The sequence below is a fragment of the Musa acuminata genome, chromosome BXJ3-8, assembly GCF_036884655.1.
Source record: "Musa acuminata AAA Group cultivar baxijiao chromosome BXJ3-8, Cavendish_Baxijiao_AAA, whole genome shotgun sequence".
NCBI lineage: Eukaryota > Viridiplantae > Streptophyta > Magnoliopsida > Zingiberales > Musaceae > Musa > Musa acuminata.
In genome coordinates, this window is record NC_088356.1 from 50,843,520 (window position 1) to 50,863,576 (window position 20,057).

The 20,057-nt window shown below is 36.3% G+C and overlaps 2 protein-coding genes across 9 annotated transcripts; one reads left to right on the forward strand and one right to left on the reverse strand.

Moving 5' to 3' along the window:
• Positions 1-198: 198 nt before the first annotated feature.
• Positions 199-16,096, forward strand: LOC103996431 (ABC transporter B family member 26, chloroplastic). Of its 7 annotated transcripts, none has more exons than XM_018830980.2 (18): positions 199-791; positions 1,146-1,273; positions 4,729-4,767; positions 4,911-4,950; positions 5,074-5,196; positions 5,273-5,376; positions 6,681-6,735; positions 6,801-6,871; positions 7,025-7,127; positions 10,345-10,555; positions 11,665-11,738; positions 12,779-12,835; positions 12,982-13,056; positions 14,692-14,766; positions 14,865-15,146; positions 15,240-15,304; positions 15,371-15,431; positions 15,730-16,096. In XM_018830980.2, the coding sequence occupies exons 1-18, from the start codon at positions 255-257 to the stop codon at positions 15,811-15,813; spliced, it is 2,184 nt and encodes a 727-aa protein (XP_018686525.2). In that variant the 5' UTR covers positions 199-254; the 3' UTR covers positions 15,814-16,096. The 7 variants fall into 7 exon arrangements, with proteins under 7 accessions (XP_018686525.2, XP_065020627.1, XP_018686526.2 ...); XM_065164555.1 differs by having other exon boundaries at positions 1,226-1,284; positions 4,729-4,771; positions 4,906-4,950; XM_018830981.2 differs by having other exon boundaries at positions 1,226-1,273; positions 4,906-4,950.
• A 604-nt stretch (positions 16,097-16,700) lies between these two features.
• On the reverse strand, positions 16,701-19,959 carry LOC135644312 (putative glucose-6-phosphate 1-epimerase). Of its 2 annotated transcripts, XM_065161780.1 has the most exons (8): positions 19,612-19,959; positions 19,348-19,422; positions 19,005-19,061; positions 18,771-18,928; positions 18,543-18,674; positions 18,252-18,354; positions 17,310-17,409; positions 16,701-17,201 (listed from the first exon to the last, which is right to left on the reverse strand). In XM_065161780.1, exons 1-8 carry the CDS (start codon positions 19,687-19,689, stop codon positions 16,990-16,992), a joined length of 915 nt encoding a protein of 304 aa, XP_065017852.1. In that variant the 5' UTR covers positions 19,690-19,959; the 3' UTR covers positions 16,701-16,989. The 2 variants fall into 2 exon arrangements, with proteins under 2 accessions (XP_065017852.1, XP_065017851.1); XM_065161779.1 differs by having other exon boundaries at positions 16,851-17,201; positions 18,543-18,928; positions 19,612-19,833.
• Positions 19,960-20,057: the final 98 nt, after the last annotated feature.

Below are 20,057 nucleotides of genomic sequence, written 5' to 3' on the forward strand. Positions count from 1 at the left end.
TAGTATAAAATATTAATTAATAATATAAGATGATTCTAGAGTAGACTAACAAAAACTATGTAATATCACTTATAAAAAAAAAAGATAAAAAATAGGAAATATTAAGCTAATATTTTCGGGGACATTTTCGGTATTTCATAAAATCCTTTTCTTTTGGTCAACAAAAATGTGAGCCAAACTTACAGCACAAAAATTCGTTTCGGATATCCATTTCCTAACGCCAACCCGAAACTGGATCTCCCCATTTCCCGGTTATGGCTACTGCAGCAGCCGCTGCCTCTCCTACCGATTCCAATTCCATCATCAATCGCCGCAGAAGAATCCATTCCCGCCGCTGCTCATCCATCCTCCGATCGAACAATATATCATGTCCTCCCCTCACCCCCGCCTTGAAGCTTCCCTCCTCCCCCTTCCTTCTCCTCCTCAACTCCAATCGATGCCGCCGCCGATTCGCTCCTCCTCTCAGGGCAGCCTCTTCCCCCTCCTCCTCCTCCTCTTTTCCTCTTGGAGCTAATCTTGGGCGCAGAATTGGGGTTCCCGATGTAGAGAACAACGGCAACGTGGGGTTTCTTGGTCGACTGCGATCTGGTCTCCTTCTCCTTCGATACGTCTTTCCTGGCGGAAGTTGGTGGAAGCTCGAGCAAGAAGAAGGAATGAAGGTGAACGCTGAAGAACAGGATCGTGGGAAGAAGGGCTTGTCCGTGATCACTGCACTCCGTCGCATGTGGGAGCTCGTTGCTAAAGATAGATTGGTCATCTTCCTGGCCTTTGCTTCCCTTCTCTTTGCAGCGGTACGATGTCTTCAATGATCATTGCGACTTTGTTTAGTTGACTAATTATTATTTTCCTGCTCCATCTTAATGGATGTATTTCGAATCACAACTGCACTTTTGGTATATGCTAGGGAAGTAGGGGAAATAGTGTCCAACTGATCCCAAGAGCGAAATGGACTTACGGGAGCCACAGTCATTATAACTACATGCTGATAATCGAACTAGTAAAAGATAGTATGGGAAACTATTGAAAGCATGAAATAGATTGATATTCTGATACCACAGTTCAACAAACAATTTGAAGCTATGTATCAGGCATATTCATGTTCATTTTACTTAGTCATTGGACTTAATTCCTTTTATTTGGTGCAGCTATCAGAAGTATCAATACCTCATTTCTTGACGGCATCTATTTTTTCTGCCCAAACTCATGAAAGCATGATATTCTACAGAAATGCGAGGCTGCTCGTTCTGCTGTGTTTCATATCTGGCATATGCAGGTTGATGTCTTGTATGGTTTCCATCCTATATGTTTTGTCTAACATTTGATACTATTTTGTTAGTGTATATCCTAAAAGAAACTTTAAACTCAAGTAACTTTACGTCAAGCTCCAACACTATAAAATATTATCTGCTGACTGCATTGATGTTATAACTTATAAGTAGCTATTTAGCCATCCTATCGAATTAAACTGATCATATAAGCATTCTTCCACAACCCAAGTTGATCTCTCATATGGTTTCTGTCCTAACTATTTTGCCTAATATTTGATATTTATTTCATAAGTGTATAACCTAAAAACATTTTTAGACTTTACATCAAGTTCATGATGCTATGAAAATATTATTGGCTGACTGCATTGATGTTATAAATAGCTTTTTAGCCATCTTATTGAGATAATATTGATCACATGAGCATTCTTCCACAATTGTTGTTCAACAAGATAGGTGGATGATTTTCTTGTATGCATTCTACAAGAATCTGTTTTCAAAATATACCTCTTCTGAATGCTGTATCTGGTATTTCTTGTGGATTTACAGTGCTATTTAACACTTTACTCTCTACACAAATTTCTGATGTCCAGTTTTTCCGCTCCAATGTGCTACTTTAAGAATTAGCACTTCAGATATCAACTTCAATGAACAAAGTCTGTCCTTTCGAACACAACCCATGGGCTCATGTTTGCTGCTCAATGTCTCAGATGGACATGGAAAGCTTTTCCAATGTAGATCTTGAAATTATTTTTTGGGATAAATAGTTTTCTTTATATACACTCTCGAGATTATACAGCTTAAACCAGGGTTTTGAATACCGGTCCATATCGGCGTACCGAGTTGTGCTCGGTACGATACGTACCGGTATATACCGTCGGTATACTAGGGCGTACCGATGGTACACCCTAAAATCTTAAAAATACCTTCACCCAAGGTATGCAATACCATATCGTATCGATGTTTCGAGGTTGGCTCGGTACGGTACGGTACCGGTGTATCGAGCGGTACACCCTGGTATACCGAATAATTTTATATATTTTCTTCATTACTGTAGCACTGTAGTACTGCCACAGCATAGCATTATATCACTGTAGCACTGCTACAATATAATACTGTAGCACTGTAGCGGTACCGGGCGGTCCACGTACCGGTATGCCGTTGGACTGGTATGTACCGCCCGTATCGGGCGGTACCATTCGGTACTGCATACCATGCCTTCACCTACCATGCTAGGATGTACCGATCGGTATGCCTCAGTAACGGTCGAAATCTGAGGCGGTACCGGTCGGTATGCCTCGGTACCGGTCAAAACATTGGTACTGCCCGGTAGAGGATGGTTCGTGTACCGATATCCTCTCGGACCGGTACATAACGCCCGTACCGGACAATACACATTGAAATTGAGAACCCTGGCTTAAACAGTCCATGAACATTACCTCACATTTCTTTTGTTCTTGTGTTTTCATCATATGCCTCCATTTGCAACCACATAGGGTAGGGCATATACTCAGGTTATCAATTACTAAATTTCACTGATTTCTTGTAGCATACATGAAATGATACTCTTTGTGTTGGTGCTGAATATTATCTTGCTGGGAGCTTCCGTTCTTTCATCTTGGTGATGCCTAGCACCACAGTTACATGGTTACATGGAACTGGTATATCTATAAGATCATATTCCGGTTTAAATATGTGAAAGAAGATAACTAGGAAGCTGATGCTGCAATGAGATGATTCTTCTGTGGGTTTGGGACCCTAAGTAGAATTTTCTTGCTAATTACTAAGCAGCACCTTGTAAGTTGTTGTATCAGTTGTATTTCTTGTCAGGCTATGATCTGATGGTTCTTAGTATTATTCTTTATTTTTTTTACTTTTTCTTAGTGACCATAGCATGACCTGCACCAAGTTGAAGTTCAAATTTACCTTGTTTGTGTTGCTTGTATAATTATAAGTCCTTCAAATTCTTCAAGCACGTTAATTTATCACAATCACCTATCTGCTGTTGATTGTTATACATCAGCTATTTTCAATATAACACAACCTTTTAGCTAAGAAAATTATCTATTTAGGTACTCATGTGTCCTTGTTTGCTCATTTTCTAGTTTGCTCAAATGGTGATTAAAAAGATGACTCTGTTCTCTTAGTCTTTTTTGAGAATGCTTAACATAATTTTATAATATCTTCATATAAATTCTAAAATCTACCTGGTCCACTGTGAACCATTTGATAACATTATTTACATTAGTCTCATGTGGTAGTTAACATGTGCTTATAAAGTTTTCAACCGCTAGCTGCTTATTGGAACTACATATATTTATGATGAATAGTTAGACAGCAAATGACATAGCTTCTTACTTTATCTGTATTGGGGTTTGAATAGGGCATTAGCAATCTTCCTTCTTGTGGCTTCTACAAGCAATCCTGCAAATGAGATTTTCTCTAATTTGAGGATGATAAAGGTCCTTACAAAAACACAACAAGAGAAGAAAGAGAAATTGCTACTAAACTATTACTAAATTAATAAAAAAACACTAATGTCACTTTGCATGGCCACTTGGGCTTCTTTGAATTATGGGAATTGTGTGAAAGGTAATCTCATCACCCTGACAATCCTATCAGAAGAGGTTTCTAGAATTCTCACAGGATGAATTGTAATAGTAAAAAAGCATAGTTCATCTATACTAGACCCATATCGGGGCACTTAAGACACCAACAAACCTAATAAAGATCTCTATAGACTCCTTAAGAGAAACTATTATAAATACCTGTGAAAAATAGTCCAAATATTGCGGAAAAGTATATAATTTTATTAACTTCCTATCCTAGTTAGGAGGGGAATTTCTTTTTTGATAGATCTTTTTCTCACCAAATCATGGATTTTTTAGGATTGTTGTAGAGAACCTTTATTTCTAAAAAACCTGCTAAAGATGTCCATTCAAATTTAGGAAACATGCTAGCCTGTACTTCTACTTTAATTAGAAATACCTTCTGGACCAGAAGATGCGCTTGTATGTGTTCCAAAATTAACTCTCTGGTGTCAAAAACCAAATAAGAGTCTATTGTAATGTATGGCTTTATCTTACCTTGTTATGGCTTTGAAGCAGTCAGTCCAGCCCTTAGTAGGGCTGATCAAAGCAGAGCTGTTGTTGTTGGTGGTATGGGGTTTGACTGTTTTCTAAGATATGGGTTTGGTCTGGAAGATTTAATTCCTTAATATAACATACATACAAAAGGCCCTTCCATCATTAATCTGTTAGATGTTTGACTTGTATTGATGAATACAAAACCATCATAGATACAAAATTAAAAATATTGCTTTGCATATTGATACTTAGTTTTTCACATAAGATTCATATACATTGATGCTGAATTTTATTTAACAATGTTAATATGATGTAATATTTGGTAAAGAATGAGTACAGCACAATTCTGACAATTTGAATGTTGATGTTATGTACAGTGGTTTACGAGGTTGCTGTTTTGGCATTGCAAACATGATGTTGGTAAAATCTAATGGATTTGTGATTGGCCTTATTTCAAGAAAAATAAGCTCTTTCTTAACTCTTTATTCGCATATATTAGATAAGTCTGTGTAGTAGAAAATCTCATATAAGCTGTTTTTTGCAATATTTCCTAGGTTAGGCGTATGAGAGAAATGCTTTATGATTCTCTGCTTTTCCAGGTCAAATCTTCATCGATAAATTTAATTTGAAATTGTCCACTAATGCAAGAGACATCCTTTGTGAATTTTTTCTTTGACATCATTTCTCACCCTGAATCCAGTTTTGTACCATGTTTCTTTCAGGATGTGTCCTTCTTGGACAATGAAACGGTTGGTGATTTAACTAGCAGACTTGGTTCGGACTGTCAGCAAGTATCTCGTGTCATTGGGAATGATCTTAATCTAATATCACGGAATCTACTTCAGGTATTGTTTGGTTTTTTACACTTTTAATAATATATAACCATCTGGGATGTCATTCACTCCGGTCATCTTTTTACAGGCGACAGGTGCACTGATATATTTGTTTATCTTATCCTGGCGTCTTACGTTGTCTACATTGCTGATATGTACTGCCTTGTTAACAATTGTGCTCTTCTATGGCCGGTACAGCTATTTCTATCTAGTTAGTTTACATGCCTCTGAATGTCATGTTCCACCCTTGCAAATTTCTAGTCTTTTAGTTTCAACTTTCAAATAGTATACAGTGTAAATGGTGCATGTTTCTTTGAATCTTTGACTATGTAATAATTACTGAAAAATTAGACTTCTCTTTAGTACACCTATGTTTCTGCCCAATAATGTGGAAGTGACTAAAGTGGATGAATTATGTTGAGAAGACTCCATGGGAATTTGTTTTTATGACCAGATATCATCCTGTTTTCAATACTTCAGAGCTAGCACGGAACTTCCAAGTTGAGTCTAGGAAAGTGACAGATAAGATAGGTTTAAGCAACCCTAAATGTTGATTCGACGATAGAAGCACCACATAGAACTACACTTAGTATCAGTATAAAAGAGGAGGATAGGGCAAGATTTGATGGAAGTACGACATTGAACTATGCTTAGAATCAGTATAGAAGAGGATAGGGCAAGATTTGATAGAAGTACCACATAGAACTTCACATTCGAATGTTTGCTCTATCGAATGTGCATCTCAATTTTGCATGAGCTAGTGAGTACACCCCTTGTTATAATGGTTATAACTAGTTAGTACTGTATCAAGGCATCATAGATAGATAGATAGATAGATAGATAGATAGATAGAGAGAGAGAGAGAGAGAGAGAGAGAGAGAGAGAGAGAGAGAGAGTCCACATGTTTCTTACCAAATCCAAGCAAAGGATGCTTTTTGTCTTTTTGTGGCTCTCGTCGTATGTTGCTCTTGCCTATTGTTACTGTTGTTGATTGCTTTTCTTAATGAAGAGGAGAGTTTTGGGAAAGCAGTTACTGTTTTAGTATCTATTTAATGGATCTCTATATATGATGTTGAATGAAGAGAGCTTTGATGCATAACTTGATGGAATAAAGTCAGTGATCTATTATTTGAAAGAGATGTGAATATTGAATGGGGAGGTCAAGATGATCTATTATTACCAGTTAAATTAGTTGATAGAAGTTCATATTTGTTCTAGTCTCATTTTTATATGATGCTTTTTTCATTTAAAAATCTTATTCATTTCTTGGATCATATAATGCTTGTACGAATTTAAAGCTGATTCTGATACTGACACTTTAAAAAACCATTTGTTGATAGTAGATGAACTCGGTTACTAGTTGAAATGTACTCGCACCTTCTAAGTAGAAATCCTTTCATCCCACTTTTTCATACAATGAGTCTCAATCTTGTAGCTCCTGCCCTTATGAACAATATTAAATCTTGTGGTGACTTGACATGATCCTGATGATATAGGTACCAGAAGAAAGCAGCAAAGTTAACTCAGGAGCTCACTGCAAGTGCTAATGAAGTAAGATAACTTCAATTTTTAATATGTGAATCTTCTTCTTGAATCTTGTTCATTTTTCAATCTAGGTTGCACAAGAGGCATTATCTCTGTTCAGGACAGTCCGTGTTTATGGAACAGAGAAACAAGAATTTGGAAGGTAATAACTCCTTTTTCTCTTTGTTTACAAGGACACATCATTTGATTGATATGCATGTATACATCATTTGACAAAACCATCCCATGTTGATCCATGTCACTTACTTGATATCTTGCAGCCATAATTCTTAAATTTAAAGCTCTTTTGGGACAGGTATGTGAACTGGCTTGAAAGATTGTCCGAAGTAAGCTTGCGACAGAGTGTGGCTTATGGATATTGTAGTTTAAGCTTCAATTTTCTCTATCATTCAACACAGGTCCATTCTTTACATTTTATATACTCAAAATCTATTTTTGGTTGATAAATCTTATGTCCTTAACTATAGAATAAGTTGGTATTAAACTGTATAATTCAGACAGTTTATTATGGTCATGGTGTTATATTTGTTGGGCACATTTTGTATTATTCATTGCATAAGTTTCAACAAAGTGTATACATGTCTTTTTAATCGTGCTAAGTTATTGTATTAATCAAATACTATCTGAGTCTGGCCAGAACCTGACACGACTCCTCAATGGATCACCAACGTTATCTAGGTTTGACTTTGTAGTAGAAGGTAGAGCCAAGAAATGGGGGACACTCAGAGAGAAGGCTTTGCATGTGTTTGTGGGTTTAAACTTTAAAAGATGATAAAAAAATCAAGCAGAGGGAGTGATCCTATTGGAACATGGCCTTTCGGGAACTGATCCTCCTAATTTGGAGTTCCTATTTGAGGAAGAACAAAACCTCCTAAGGAATTGATCTCATAAAATCTAGAATATTTATTTCTTGGAATATACTTAAAAATAGTAGAAAATATTAAAAGTAGTCGAGCATGGCATTAGGACTCACAGACTCTTATTTACAAGCATCCTAAACATAATAGACCTTATTTTACTATAAGACCCTATTGTTTTCATGCTTTTCTAGCCTTACAAACTCCCTTATTGGCTTTAACTGTTCTAATTTACCCAACAAATTGTGTAGATGTTAAGTTCCAACTGTTTCTTACTGTTATGGGGCTCCTTTCCATGATCCAATAGGGTTGGGCTGGTTGGTCACCCCTTGTTGAGTGTCTAAGGATGCAGAGTAGTTACTGGTTTGGGAATATCATGGCTGGGTTTGTGTGAACTGGGTGGACAGATGAGAAGCTTAAACATGACTTATCTTGGAACACAGTGAGAAAGCAGCATATTCCGAGTGTGTTAATGCCTGAAGATCATGATGGATTTCAAGGTGGAGACAATGTGGGATGATGTCGGACAGCTCATACATGTGTGAGACATAGTTACAGTACAGGATGATGATGTGAGAGCATAGGTGTTGACAAGGAAGGTGCTGCTCCATAAAAGATGGCTATGTTGGAGTCAATCTTGGCTAGATGAAGATGATGCTACAAGAATATACGTTTTCTGTCAAAGATATTTAAAACTTCTGGGGATAGCAAAGAATGTTGAAGGTGGTGCAAGAAAATCAGGAAACTAAATTCATAGATGAGGAAGCTTTTGAAGAGGTCAGACAGGCCTTGTTTTCAAAAAGACCTAACTGATCTGCTGCATGCATGTGCTGGTCCCCTTGTTATCACTGTCACTCTCACTTCCTGTAATTGCTTTCATCCAGTTGTGGCATGTCACTCCCTTGTTACTGCAATGTGAATAGATATTCTCCGGCCTGCTACTCATGTTTTTTCCAATCTCAACATGGAATTTTATGAGAAAATTCTTTCAAGGATCATTCTTTAGGAGTAAATTTTCATAATCTACTTATTGAAGCCATTTGAGGGAGTGAAATAGCCTTAGATTTGAGGGTAGGATGGTTTTAAAGGTGCAAAAAGAAATGAATTCCTGAGAAAAGTGAGAAAGACAAGGCCTTGAATGAAGGCAAAAACACCGCCTTGGTTATTTACTCGGAAAAAAGCCCTCTTATGCTACTATAGTCAAATTTAAGGTTTTAAATATTGGTAAAATACCAGTTTCGGCAAAACGATTGGACCTGGACCTGTATTGTACTTGTACACTTGGTGGTATACTGACCTCTACCATCCAATATCATTAAAAATAAAAAATTACGTACTAACCGCACCAACCTAAATGGTCCAGTATCAGTCTTTGGTCAGACTGTAACAGTCATGGGGTATGAATCCAACTAGTTCATTTGCTCATATGATTAAATGAGCAATTAGTTCTTTATTGCCACATTCCTGATTTAAATGGAGATGCAACAAGTCTGATTCCTTTGCCTGGTATGTTGCGGCCACAGATACAATGTGCCAACAATTACATCTTTGTAACTGAACAGTTATTTTGGTACATGGCAAGGAGCTTAACAAGGATGCCTTGATGCTTGCCATGCAAAGATTCATCAAAAAGGATTGAGCTTGTAAAGTAACTAAGAATAGAAGGTGACAGCTTGTATTGTATTTGCAATTTAAGCAACAGTCCTATACATCAAGAAAAGCAGCCGTCTGAAGGATGACACATTTTAGTATTTTACTGCTTTGTTATTATTATTTAACAGTTTTTAGAGGGCATATTATTATTGTTCACATTTCTTAGATTGCATATTCTTATAAGGTTTCTATAAGATTGCATAATTTGTTTCTAGTTTGTTGGAATCAATCTTTTATGAAAAGAATGGGGTAATTGTCTCATCAATTTATAACAAATAGAGGGAAACAGAAGAGCTAATTCTTCACAATTTGTCTCAGGTAGAGAAGAGAGGACATTACCATAGGTTGAAAGGAAAATAACAGCTAAAGAAAATTCAACAAGAGACCATTAATATTAACAAACAACCACAAAACGGACCACATAAACCAAAATCAAGTCTGCACATAATCCATAACAAATGAAACTTAAGTTCCTCGTACATTATTTAAGAATGGCACGATTTAATTCATAAGTTTTAGTGCACATAAATAAGCAGAAATTTACTTTGTTCCCACCCATCATCCAATTTTACAAGCAAATAATAGCATCTTGCATAAACTATATTTTTTTCTTCTCATTGTCATCAATAGACCTGTAATTTTCTATTTCAAATGCTTAGCCAGAGCGCCATAACTAAAGAAAACTAGCTAAATCTCAATTCTTTATCGACATTAAGATAGGACCAATTCGTCCATAATGTAGAAATATAGTTAGAGAAATTTGATAGCATCTACCACTGCACAAAGCATTCCGCAATTGTGAAGTGAAGAAGAATATCATCAGCAGGTGATCAGCATCTTCCAAGTTGTTCTGGCAAAATCTACATCCGCTGGAAGAAGTCCAGCCTTTCCTGTTGTGAATGTTCTTAATGTGAATAGTTTATTTTCACTATTTGAATGGATATGTATGTACCTTTGTATATATGATTTAGTTTTAACACATGCAAATTAATTGTGTACGCTCTGCATTTTTGGAAAGGAAAACAATCAATTGATTGTTACTTGACAGTTGAATTTGATTAATCTTTTGCACTATTTAGTTTTATCTGACAATTAATATTTATAGGTTATTGCAGTTCTGGTAGGAGGAATATCTATTCTTTCTGGTCAGATGACAGCAGAGCAACTAACCAAGTTTATCCTATACTCTGAATGGATGATTTATTCAACTTGGTGGGTGGGAGACAACTGGTCTTCACTAATGCAGTCCATCGGAGCAAGTGAAAAAGTTTTTGAGCTGATGGATTTGTTGCCAAGCAACCAGTTCCTATCTGAAGGCAAGCACTATATATTGCTCTCACACTGTGGTGGCCTTCTGTTTTTTACTAATGTCATGATTTTGAGCTTTCCTTGGAAACTAGTATCTCAGAAAATCTAGGTATTTTCTATCTCGTTATGGTTCTTCAATAAGCATCCATGTTGGAATCTGCATTTCTCCCTTTAAATAATAATCATGTGTTGTTTTTCTGGACATAGAGGTAACCAAAGTTACCAAACATCCAACATAAATCATTTTTCCAATGCCATGAAAAATAATGTTCTTGCCATTACTAATGTTGGATTAACAGAGACATTTTATGAAGATTAATATTCTTGTTGTATAATTATTATGAAAGTGCTGAAAATTAATACACTTGCTGTATAATTATTATACAACTTCAAAGGCACCAATGCAATGTTGAATCCAATATATTTTGAAATGCCTTGTCAAATACCATAATCTGTACAAAATATTGGAGTTCTAAAGTACACGATCAAATGTAGGACATTGAAGATTGATTTTGTGAACTCAGCTTGTCAAATTCCAATTGTCCAAGGGAAAATTTTAAATGACAATTTCTTTAAAATTTTGACATCTATTAGCTTATCTTCCTTATTGTTCATTTTTAATTCCTGGGTTTCCAGTGTGGTGGCAATGATCATTAGAATATGTATGCTTATACAAAAATTTCATCATGTCGCTAGTGATTGACATAGTTTTGAATAGGAATAGAAAAAAAATATCTTCTGACACCCAGAAATTTGTCATAAAAACAGTGTTTCTCATCTAGACCAAAATATCAGAAAAGGTGATGGTAAATCTTCTTTAGTTGAAATGTAGCTAAAAAAAATGTCTGTTCCAATTAAGTTAATCACAATGGAGATTTTTTTTCCCAGGCAATGGAGTACAACTGCCATCTTCTAAAGATTTTTTCATAAACAATTATAAATCTGATCATTTCACAAGTAATGTTGTTATAGTGGAAAATTTCATTTATTTTTATATTTTTATTTGGTTTCTATATTCAGTTTTCACTTGTTCAATCTTACTGCTTTGTTGTTTTTTTTTGACTTATTCAATTAATCACATATTTTCCAATTTTTCTGAACAACTGCGGTATGACAGGACTGAAATTGCAAAAGCTTGTGGGACATATTGATTTTGTGGATGTATCATTTAGTTATCCTTCGAGATCAATGGTATGCCTAAAGATTATTGTCTGAGTTTTTCAGAAACTATTAATGTAGCAACAACACATGCATATCCAAGTACTTGTCTCTCTGTTTGCTCATCTTTCAGATGGATATAATCTGTCATGGAACTTTTATGAATGTAACAGAGAAAAAAAGTTCTGACAGGTTTTAATTTCCAAATATTTTCACCTCATCATATTTTAATAATAAGGAAAATTTTCATTCTCACAAGTCACAAGTCACAACATATTCAGGGAAATTCAATTGTCACTTCAGTGGTGATTCCTAGAATTGCCAATTATTTTTACCAAGCTGGTCCATTTACAGTTCAAGAGTAAAATTACTCCAATGACCAAGAAGATCTTATAAAGTAATTAAGTAGAAAAAAGTACCAGTTACAAGTCTACAAAGTGCTACGAGAAAGCATGGCCTAACAACTCAGTTGTTCCAAAAAAAATTATTTACACGGTGGATCAGTGACCTATTGTTTGTGACTGAGGTGTCTTTTAGAGTGGATCAGCTACAGTTGCAGCACAAAAGCACTTGACTGCAAATATAACAGGATAGCCTGTTCATTTATGATTGGTAGTACTAGAAATTATAATTTCACCAGGTTTGACCTTATTAGTTGTGAATTGTCAGTGGATACAAGATTATCCATTCTTCAATAAATAGGAGCAAACATTGCAGTACTAATACAACTTGAGGAAAAGAAAATAGACTAGATTATATCAGTATCTACTCGAGATCCACAGTGGAGATGACATTTAATATAAAAATTGGAGTTGTTAAGTGATTGTTTGATCACACCTAACATCATTATGGTTTTCGTAATGGTTATCTACTCGTAGAGGACCCAGCTCTGTTTAGGCACATATCTCGAGGAAGTAAATACAAGACACCACCATTGTAGAAACAGTGTTGCCGCTGTATTATGTTTTCTACATGCACATAATATTTAATTCAACCTTTTCTTTAATAAACAGGGAGTAAATATTTAGATGGAAATGTTTATGTACTTATTATTACATTTTATATTTAAACAGGTACCAGTGCTGAAACAAGTAAATCTGTCAGTACACCCTAATGAAGTAGTTGCAATTGTAAGTATACTTAATTTATTATGAAACTTGACTTATATGTACTCTTGTGTCAATATTGGTGCGAGAATTCTTTGTTGACACACAAATATAAGCTGCAGCATGGCTTATATGCTATTGTTGGTGTCACCTTTTCTTCTCCTTTACAGGTTGGTCTTAGTGGAAGTGGTAAAAGCACCCTTCTTAATCTTCTTCTTCGTTTATTTGAACCAACCAACGGCCAGGTAAAAATCAACTCTTACAGCAGACTCGTAATTTGTTCCTTTAACTGTATGTATTACTAGGCATAGAATGATAATGATGTGGTTCAACTAATTAATATATCTTAAGATTTTAAATCTTAATTTAGTACTAGTTTTGGTTAACATATTGGAATAGTATGATCTTGGTGTAGCGGATAGTAGAATGACTTGTACTGTCCAATGCTATTGAATAAAATAATAGAAAAAATAAATGATATAATAATGATATGTTGTTGGACCAGTAAGGACCTATCATTATTTGTTAGTTCGATCGGTATTTAAAACCTTAACGTCACAATGTGAATTTTTATCAGTAAAAGTTTGTAAAGACACTTCTTTGGTATATTTAAGAAACCAACAAGATTGGCTAGTCAGACTAGAAAATTCAGGAACCAGACCTTTGACTGGTTCAATTAACTAATTAGATCATTTGAATCTTAAAAAGACTGAAATTATCTCAATTGTTATTTATTGTCCATTTTTTTCATAGAAATTTAAGTCTTTTCATATAAAAGAAAAGAGAAGAAAATGTTATTATATTCATTACTCTCCCCTTAAATTTCTATGAAAAAAATGGACAATAAATAGCTATTGAGATAATTTCAGTCTTTTTAAGATTCAAATGGTCTAATTAGTCCTGTTTGAGTAATTAATATGTCTGCTGTCTTGTCATCACTCTACCATCTTAAATTTTTAATATGTCTGCTCTCTTGTGTCACTCTACCATCCTGTTTGACTATTATTCTCTTATTTATTTATGCATTAAGAATATCTTTATAGTGTTATCTATATATATTTTAACATAATATTCAATTATATCTTTGTTTTTAAAAAATATTAAACCTATGTTCTGGACAAGTTGACCCACTAGTTCAACTAATAAACCATTGACTCGAGATTTAACTGGACCAATGTTTGGTCTGGCAGAAGATAGTGATATTCCATACTGTTTTAAAATTATCTCTATATTTGGCTTCCATAACTAGCTATTGCTTCCATATAATGGTGTCCTATTTTGGATCAATATTAATTGAGATAGGACTCCAATTCATTTTCCAACTTCTAGTGGATTGCAGTCATCCCACTAGAAAAGAATTTCTTCACCTCCTAGCTGCCACAGGGGTCCCAATTGAGACTGGAATTTTAACTTGTAATCCTTCTATCGGCAGCTAGATTTTGAGCCCCCATGGTAATTATTATAAACTTTATCCTCTTCCAATTAAGTTAAAAAGAAAAACACATGACAAGGTAGCAAAAGCTTGTTCAGTCCTCATGCAAGGCAAGCTGCACCGTGCAGACACTGACAAGGCAGCATGTGACAAGGATTGCAAATTCATAATAATTCAACCACAAGCTGACATGTGCACTGCTTCTTCTCTCTTGCCTCTTCATTTCCATTTTATTCTCTTTTCCAAATCCAACACATGGTGTGACCCCACAATGTTGGATGATAGGATTTCATGATGGAATCTGCCAAAATCAACCAAATATTTGAAGATCGTTCTCAATATTGCTTGATAAATTATATTATTATGTCAAATTGTCAATAAGGTCATTATTGCCTCTTGAGCAAACTTGCTTACTATGTATCGAGCGGAAATGTGTTTTTCACTGCAGATATTAGTTGATGGCGTCCCTCTTAGTGATCTGGATATCAAATGGCTGCGGCAAAATATTGGATATGTGGGACAAGTAATGTGGTTCTGAAACTTTACACTTTTGTAGGCATCACAATATAGTGGCATGTGAGAAGTATATATGTTTGCTTTTTGTTTGTATGGAACTGGCAGGAACCACGACTTTTCCGTATGGATATTAGTTCAAACATAAGGTATGGATGCCCAAGGGAAGTCGGTCGTGAAGACGTGGAATGGGCTGCTAAACAAGCATATGCTCACGAATTTATATCAGCTCTTCCCAATGGCTATGGCACACTCGTCGATGACACTCTTCTTAGTGGAGGACAAAAGCAGCGGATTGCTATTGCCAGGGCTATTCTCAGAGATCCAACTATTTTGATTCTTGATGAAGCCACTAGCGCTCTCGATGCAGAAAGTGAATATTATGTAAAGGTATTTTCTACCAGATACAAAATGTACTTGACGGACATTAAAAAGTAGAGATTTTTATACTGAATGCTTTGTTCTATTCTTGGTTTGGTACAGGAGGTACTTCGTACAATGCAGAACAGTTCCAGTAAAAAGAGAACCATTTTTGTAATAGCACATAGGTAAATCCGGAGATTTCAAATTGCAATACTGTGTTATCGTTCTCATCTTACCATCAATTTTTACAGGCTATCTACGATACAAGCTGCTGACAGAATAATAGTAATGGATGGTGGCAGAATTGTGGAGGTATTTCCTCTGTTCTTCAGCATAATTTTTACGTAAATTGTCCCATGATAGATATATAGTTATATTGTTTTTTTCGATGCTAAAAAATACTTAGCATCAGTAATTTTCAAACTGCAAAAAGAGCATCTTGTTTATCAAGGTTTAGATGGCCACCTTTGCATCATCTGATCAGCCGAAGACCCACCTCTGCTTGTCATGCCTGTCGGACAATAATCGATTCTGCTATATGAAATAAAGATCCCCTTTCTCCATCTGTGTTTCCAACATGAAAATTATTTATCTTTGTGCATCTATACAGATGGGAAAACATATGGAGCTCATTCAAAGGGATGGCTTGTATGCACGGTTGGTTAGGAGACAGGCTGATGCTTTCGCATATTGATACAACTTCCAATATGTTTGCAGACTGATTGGCTTACTCCATGGTTTTATTTGAGTGGAACAGCCAAAGTGATCTATGATACAAAATTGCCCAAAAACTATTCATACCACAAAGGCACAAACAATAGTGATTCTTTTTTACAATGTCAGTGAAACATTAATGTTATTCTTCAAGAAAAGTGTTTTTTTTTTCTTTTTACTTTCTTGTAACAAGAAATATTCTCTCCGAAAACAAACAAAGAAAGAAAGAAAACGAGATGGCAAGGAATTTCATCTTGGTGGCATGATCTTTATTTTCATCTTTCGATTTACGAAGATTGTTGCATTCACTTGTTATGACATTAATAAGATGCTTTTGTGTTACATTTGTTTGGTAAATTTACAGAAAAATGTCTTCACTAATTTGTTTTTACAGGAAAATAACGGTCCTCTAAAGGAAGACCCTCAAACACTAAAAATGGCTAAAATAACTCTAAATTTGAGTTAGATTAAAATAGATATCTTGTTATCTTTTAATTACTAGTTTTCTTTTCTCTCTCTCTTTTCGTTGTTTTATTATTACAAAAAAGCTTCCTTTATTAGTCAGTCATCTTCTAATCTTATAGTTTATCATTAAAAAAAATTATTTTCAAGTTAAAAATGGAACGTTATCTTCTTTAAAGAAGGATCCAAGAAATGATTTATTTGATTTGATAAATTATATTTCTTATGTGTGGGCATAAGACATTGTAATGAATCATCAGAAAATAATTTTTTTTTTATATACACATATTGTTCCCGTGGTGTGTTTTTTGCTTTCGATGGCACAACGTTCCCTGCAATGTTGCAAAAACACCCCCTTATCTTTTTGTTTTTTATACATTACTTTAAAAGAAAGATTCCCTGCAATGTCGCATAAATTACGCTTTTTTAATTCTTCCACATATACTTATACATATACTACACACACCACATGATGTAATTCTTCCACATATTTTATACATATACACACACATCTGATGAAATCTTCAAGTCATGATGACTCGACCAAATCTGATCTTATATTTAATCAAGAAAATAAATTAAGAAAAAAAAAAGGCCTCGATCACTACAGTACTACTCATTGTTATACACAAGCTTCCCTGCAATGTTGCATGGCCAGGTGTTATTGGGTAAGAGTAGGAGAGGGGAGTGGAGTTCATCCATGGAGAACTATTCTGGGATCCAGTTGCCCACTGCAGTAGCTTGATGAGACAACACTAAGCTCCTGGCATCCTCTCCACTCCTCGAGAGGCTTCAGAACCACAGGGGTTTCCGCAACAGCCGAATTGATGCACAGCATGGCTTTGTAATCCTCATCGCCAAAATCTGGCAAAGCCTTGGCTTTCTTATTCCAGGGGTTCCATACCCCTGCATCAGATAGAGGAACCATCAAGTAAAGATTGATCCTACAGGAAACACCAACCTTGACCTCTTGTCAACCGAAAAAAATGGTGAAGAGCCAAGCCACCAGCTTACCAGCATCAGGTAGGCACTCTTTTCTCAGCACCAAAGTTCGTTTCTTCTCGTGATCTATGATGGCAATCTTGGCTGGGGTCCTTAGGTACACCCTGTCCACCTGCCAGATGGAACACAATTATTCAATATTATAGACATGTTATGTATGATCTTCTATAACTGAGAAGAATGATCACGAGCAACATGATTTATCATGTGGTAATATTCCATGAAATGATGAATTAATCTAGGAAGTGATAGAGCTGGAATGAAGAAGAGCCCAGATGAGAACTCGAAGTTCGGAGATAAGCAGGTGGCGGGATGGCCATTATCATCCAGAGGAAAAACACTCATCAGTTTAGAAATATTTACAGATCAATATGAAATATGGTGGTTTGGCACTCTTACTAGCTAGAATAAACATGTTGAGGAAACCTCATCGATTGTTCAGAAAACTTAGTGGGTTCAAACTTAAGATAAACTCAGGTTTGGTGCCATATCCCTCACAAAGAATCATGCCAAGAAAAACTACCACTAATTCTAGAATACCACCTACCACGCTGCTGAACTTGTCAAGGATGATGCATGAGTTCTTAAGACAGAAGGTCTGACAACCTTAAGCACTTAACTGCTACTTAAATGAACAAGGATCACATCAAGACAAATCATGTCACCTGTTCGTCATTGCCCTGTTTGATTAGTAAAGATTAATGGTAAGATACCACTAATTAACTGTCACTGGATTTTTCCATCAATTAAGGGAAATTATCTATACACTGCTAACAACATTTAAGTACTATGATGTGGATTATGCTTCTTAACTTAAACGCTGTCATGCTGAATGTTGTTTGTGTCTAAAATATCAGTATCTAAAAGGCCCCATTGTACAGATTAATGCGAAATCAAACATGTGTATCACATTGTGCATAAATGCAAACGACTTGAGGAGACACCCAGGGGTACCTCTCCATCAAACGTAAGTGCATCGCCCTGCTCCGTAAACCTCTCTCCATTTTCAAGATTATCAAAATAGTCAAGCGTTTCCAATCCCTCGACACGAATTTCACTGTAAACAAAAAAATCATTTAAGAATAAAAATGAAAAAGAAGATATTTGTGCCACAAAATGATCATACTGATAAGTATATGGTAAGGGTGGGAAAAGAAAAAAAACGCTAACAATGATATGATGAAGCTGTCGAATTTATGAAGCCACCAAATTTTAAGAAAGAAGAAACTGTAAGTGTATGCATACCTGACATCTGACATAGACAGGTAATTTTGGATTGCAAAAGTGAATGAGAAGTCCTTGCTACCAGTATTTCTCACACGAGGAATCAAAGTCAGCTTACTAGGATGCAGAATAACACGAAGTCGCAATTCAAAGCTGCATAAACAGCAAACAAAAGGTAACCATTTGTAAGTTGGGATGGTCATCTGCTTATCAGAGATCATATGGATAAATTCACTTCTCAAATAGTACCTATGCGGCCATGTCTTCAGATCCTCATCTGTGGACTTCAAAATCAGGTCCACCGAAGAATGATTGTTAGAACGTGGCAGCGGGGATGGGCATGTGTCCAATTCCCATAATCTGTTTCTAGCAAATCCATGCCGCTCCGGATAACCTAAATTGTCAAACTGTGGCTTGGGATCAATTAAATGTCCTCTACAGAAAGAACAAAAACATAAAATATAAATCAAGCAAAAAACCTACCTGCGGGAAGCAGATTGGTATTCCTCCTCTAATTGGCTTAGGTGACTTTGTGCTAGCCTAAAAGACAGAGAAACAACATCAAGTTCAAATCTTGGAGCATGTTAAGCCCACAGATCAAAGTTCAAGCATTTTTAGGTTTAGACAATGACAAATGTTAAGGTTAAGAAACAAAATCTAAAGGTACTTGGCGATCGTCTACTGTGTTCTTGAGCTAAAAAAGGAAGTAAGGCAGTAGCATAAATCTCAAAGGCCCGGTTTGGACCAATAAAGAAGGGAAGTCTTTGCCTTAAGGTAAATAATAGACCTCCGTGATCAAGTGTACAGAAAGAGATGTATCAAGTACCTTTGTGCTCACAAAAAGAAGCTCCTCTCGCTTTTCGTTCTTCCAGGACAGAACTTGTCCTCCATAAAGATGAATCTAAGATAGAAAACATCGTTTGCAACAATCAGATGACATGACGTGGATGACGATAACGATAATGATATATCGACAAAGTGGTTTTTGTCGCAAAAGGAAGTACTTGACATCCGACATTAGCATCAAAATCAACATCACCAGCGCAATCAACCAGAAGAAGAAGAGGGGTTTGGGGTTCAAGTAGCGAACCACTGCGGAAGAGCCGGCAGGCTCCGTCAGGATGATCCTGGGCAACCCATCGCCATCGTTGACCACGCTCCATGACATCCTTATCACGACGCTTCGCCACGCCTCGATACGCAGAAGATGACGACGATCGGGATTTATCGAAGGGGCGAATCAGGGGGGGGTTGGGGCGCAACCCTACGGTATCGGCGTCTCTTCTTCCGAGAAGGTGGGACGGCCCAAAGATCTCGGGAAGGCAAACGATCGCGGCGGAGGGGGAAGAAAGAAAGCAGGTAGGTCGATTCGGTGAGTGAGGCCGCGTCGCATCGCCTCACAGTTGGAGACGGCATAATGCGAGGAGGAGAGGTGGAAGCTGGCAAGAACGCGGAGAGAGAGAGAGCGAGAGAGAGAGAGAGGGTTTGGTGGTCTCCAACGAACGCGGCGAAGGGGGGAAAGAGATTATTGGGGTT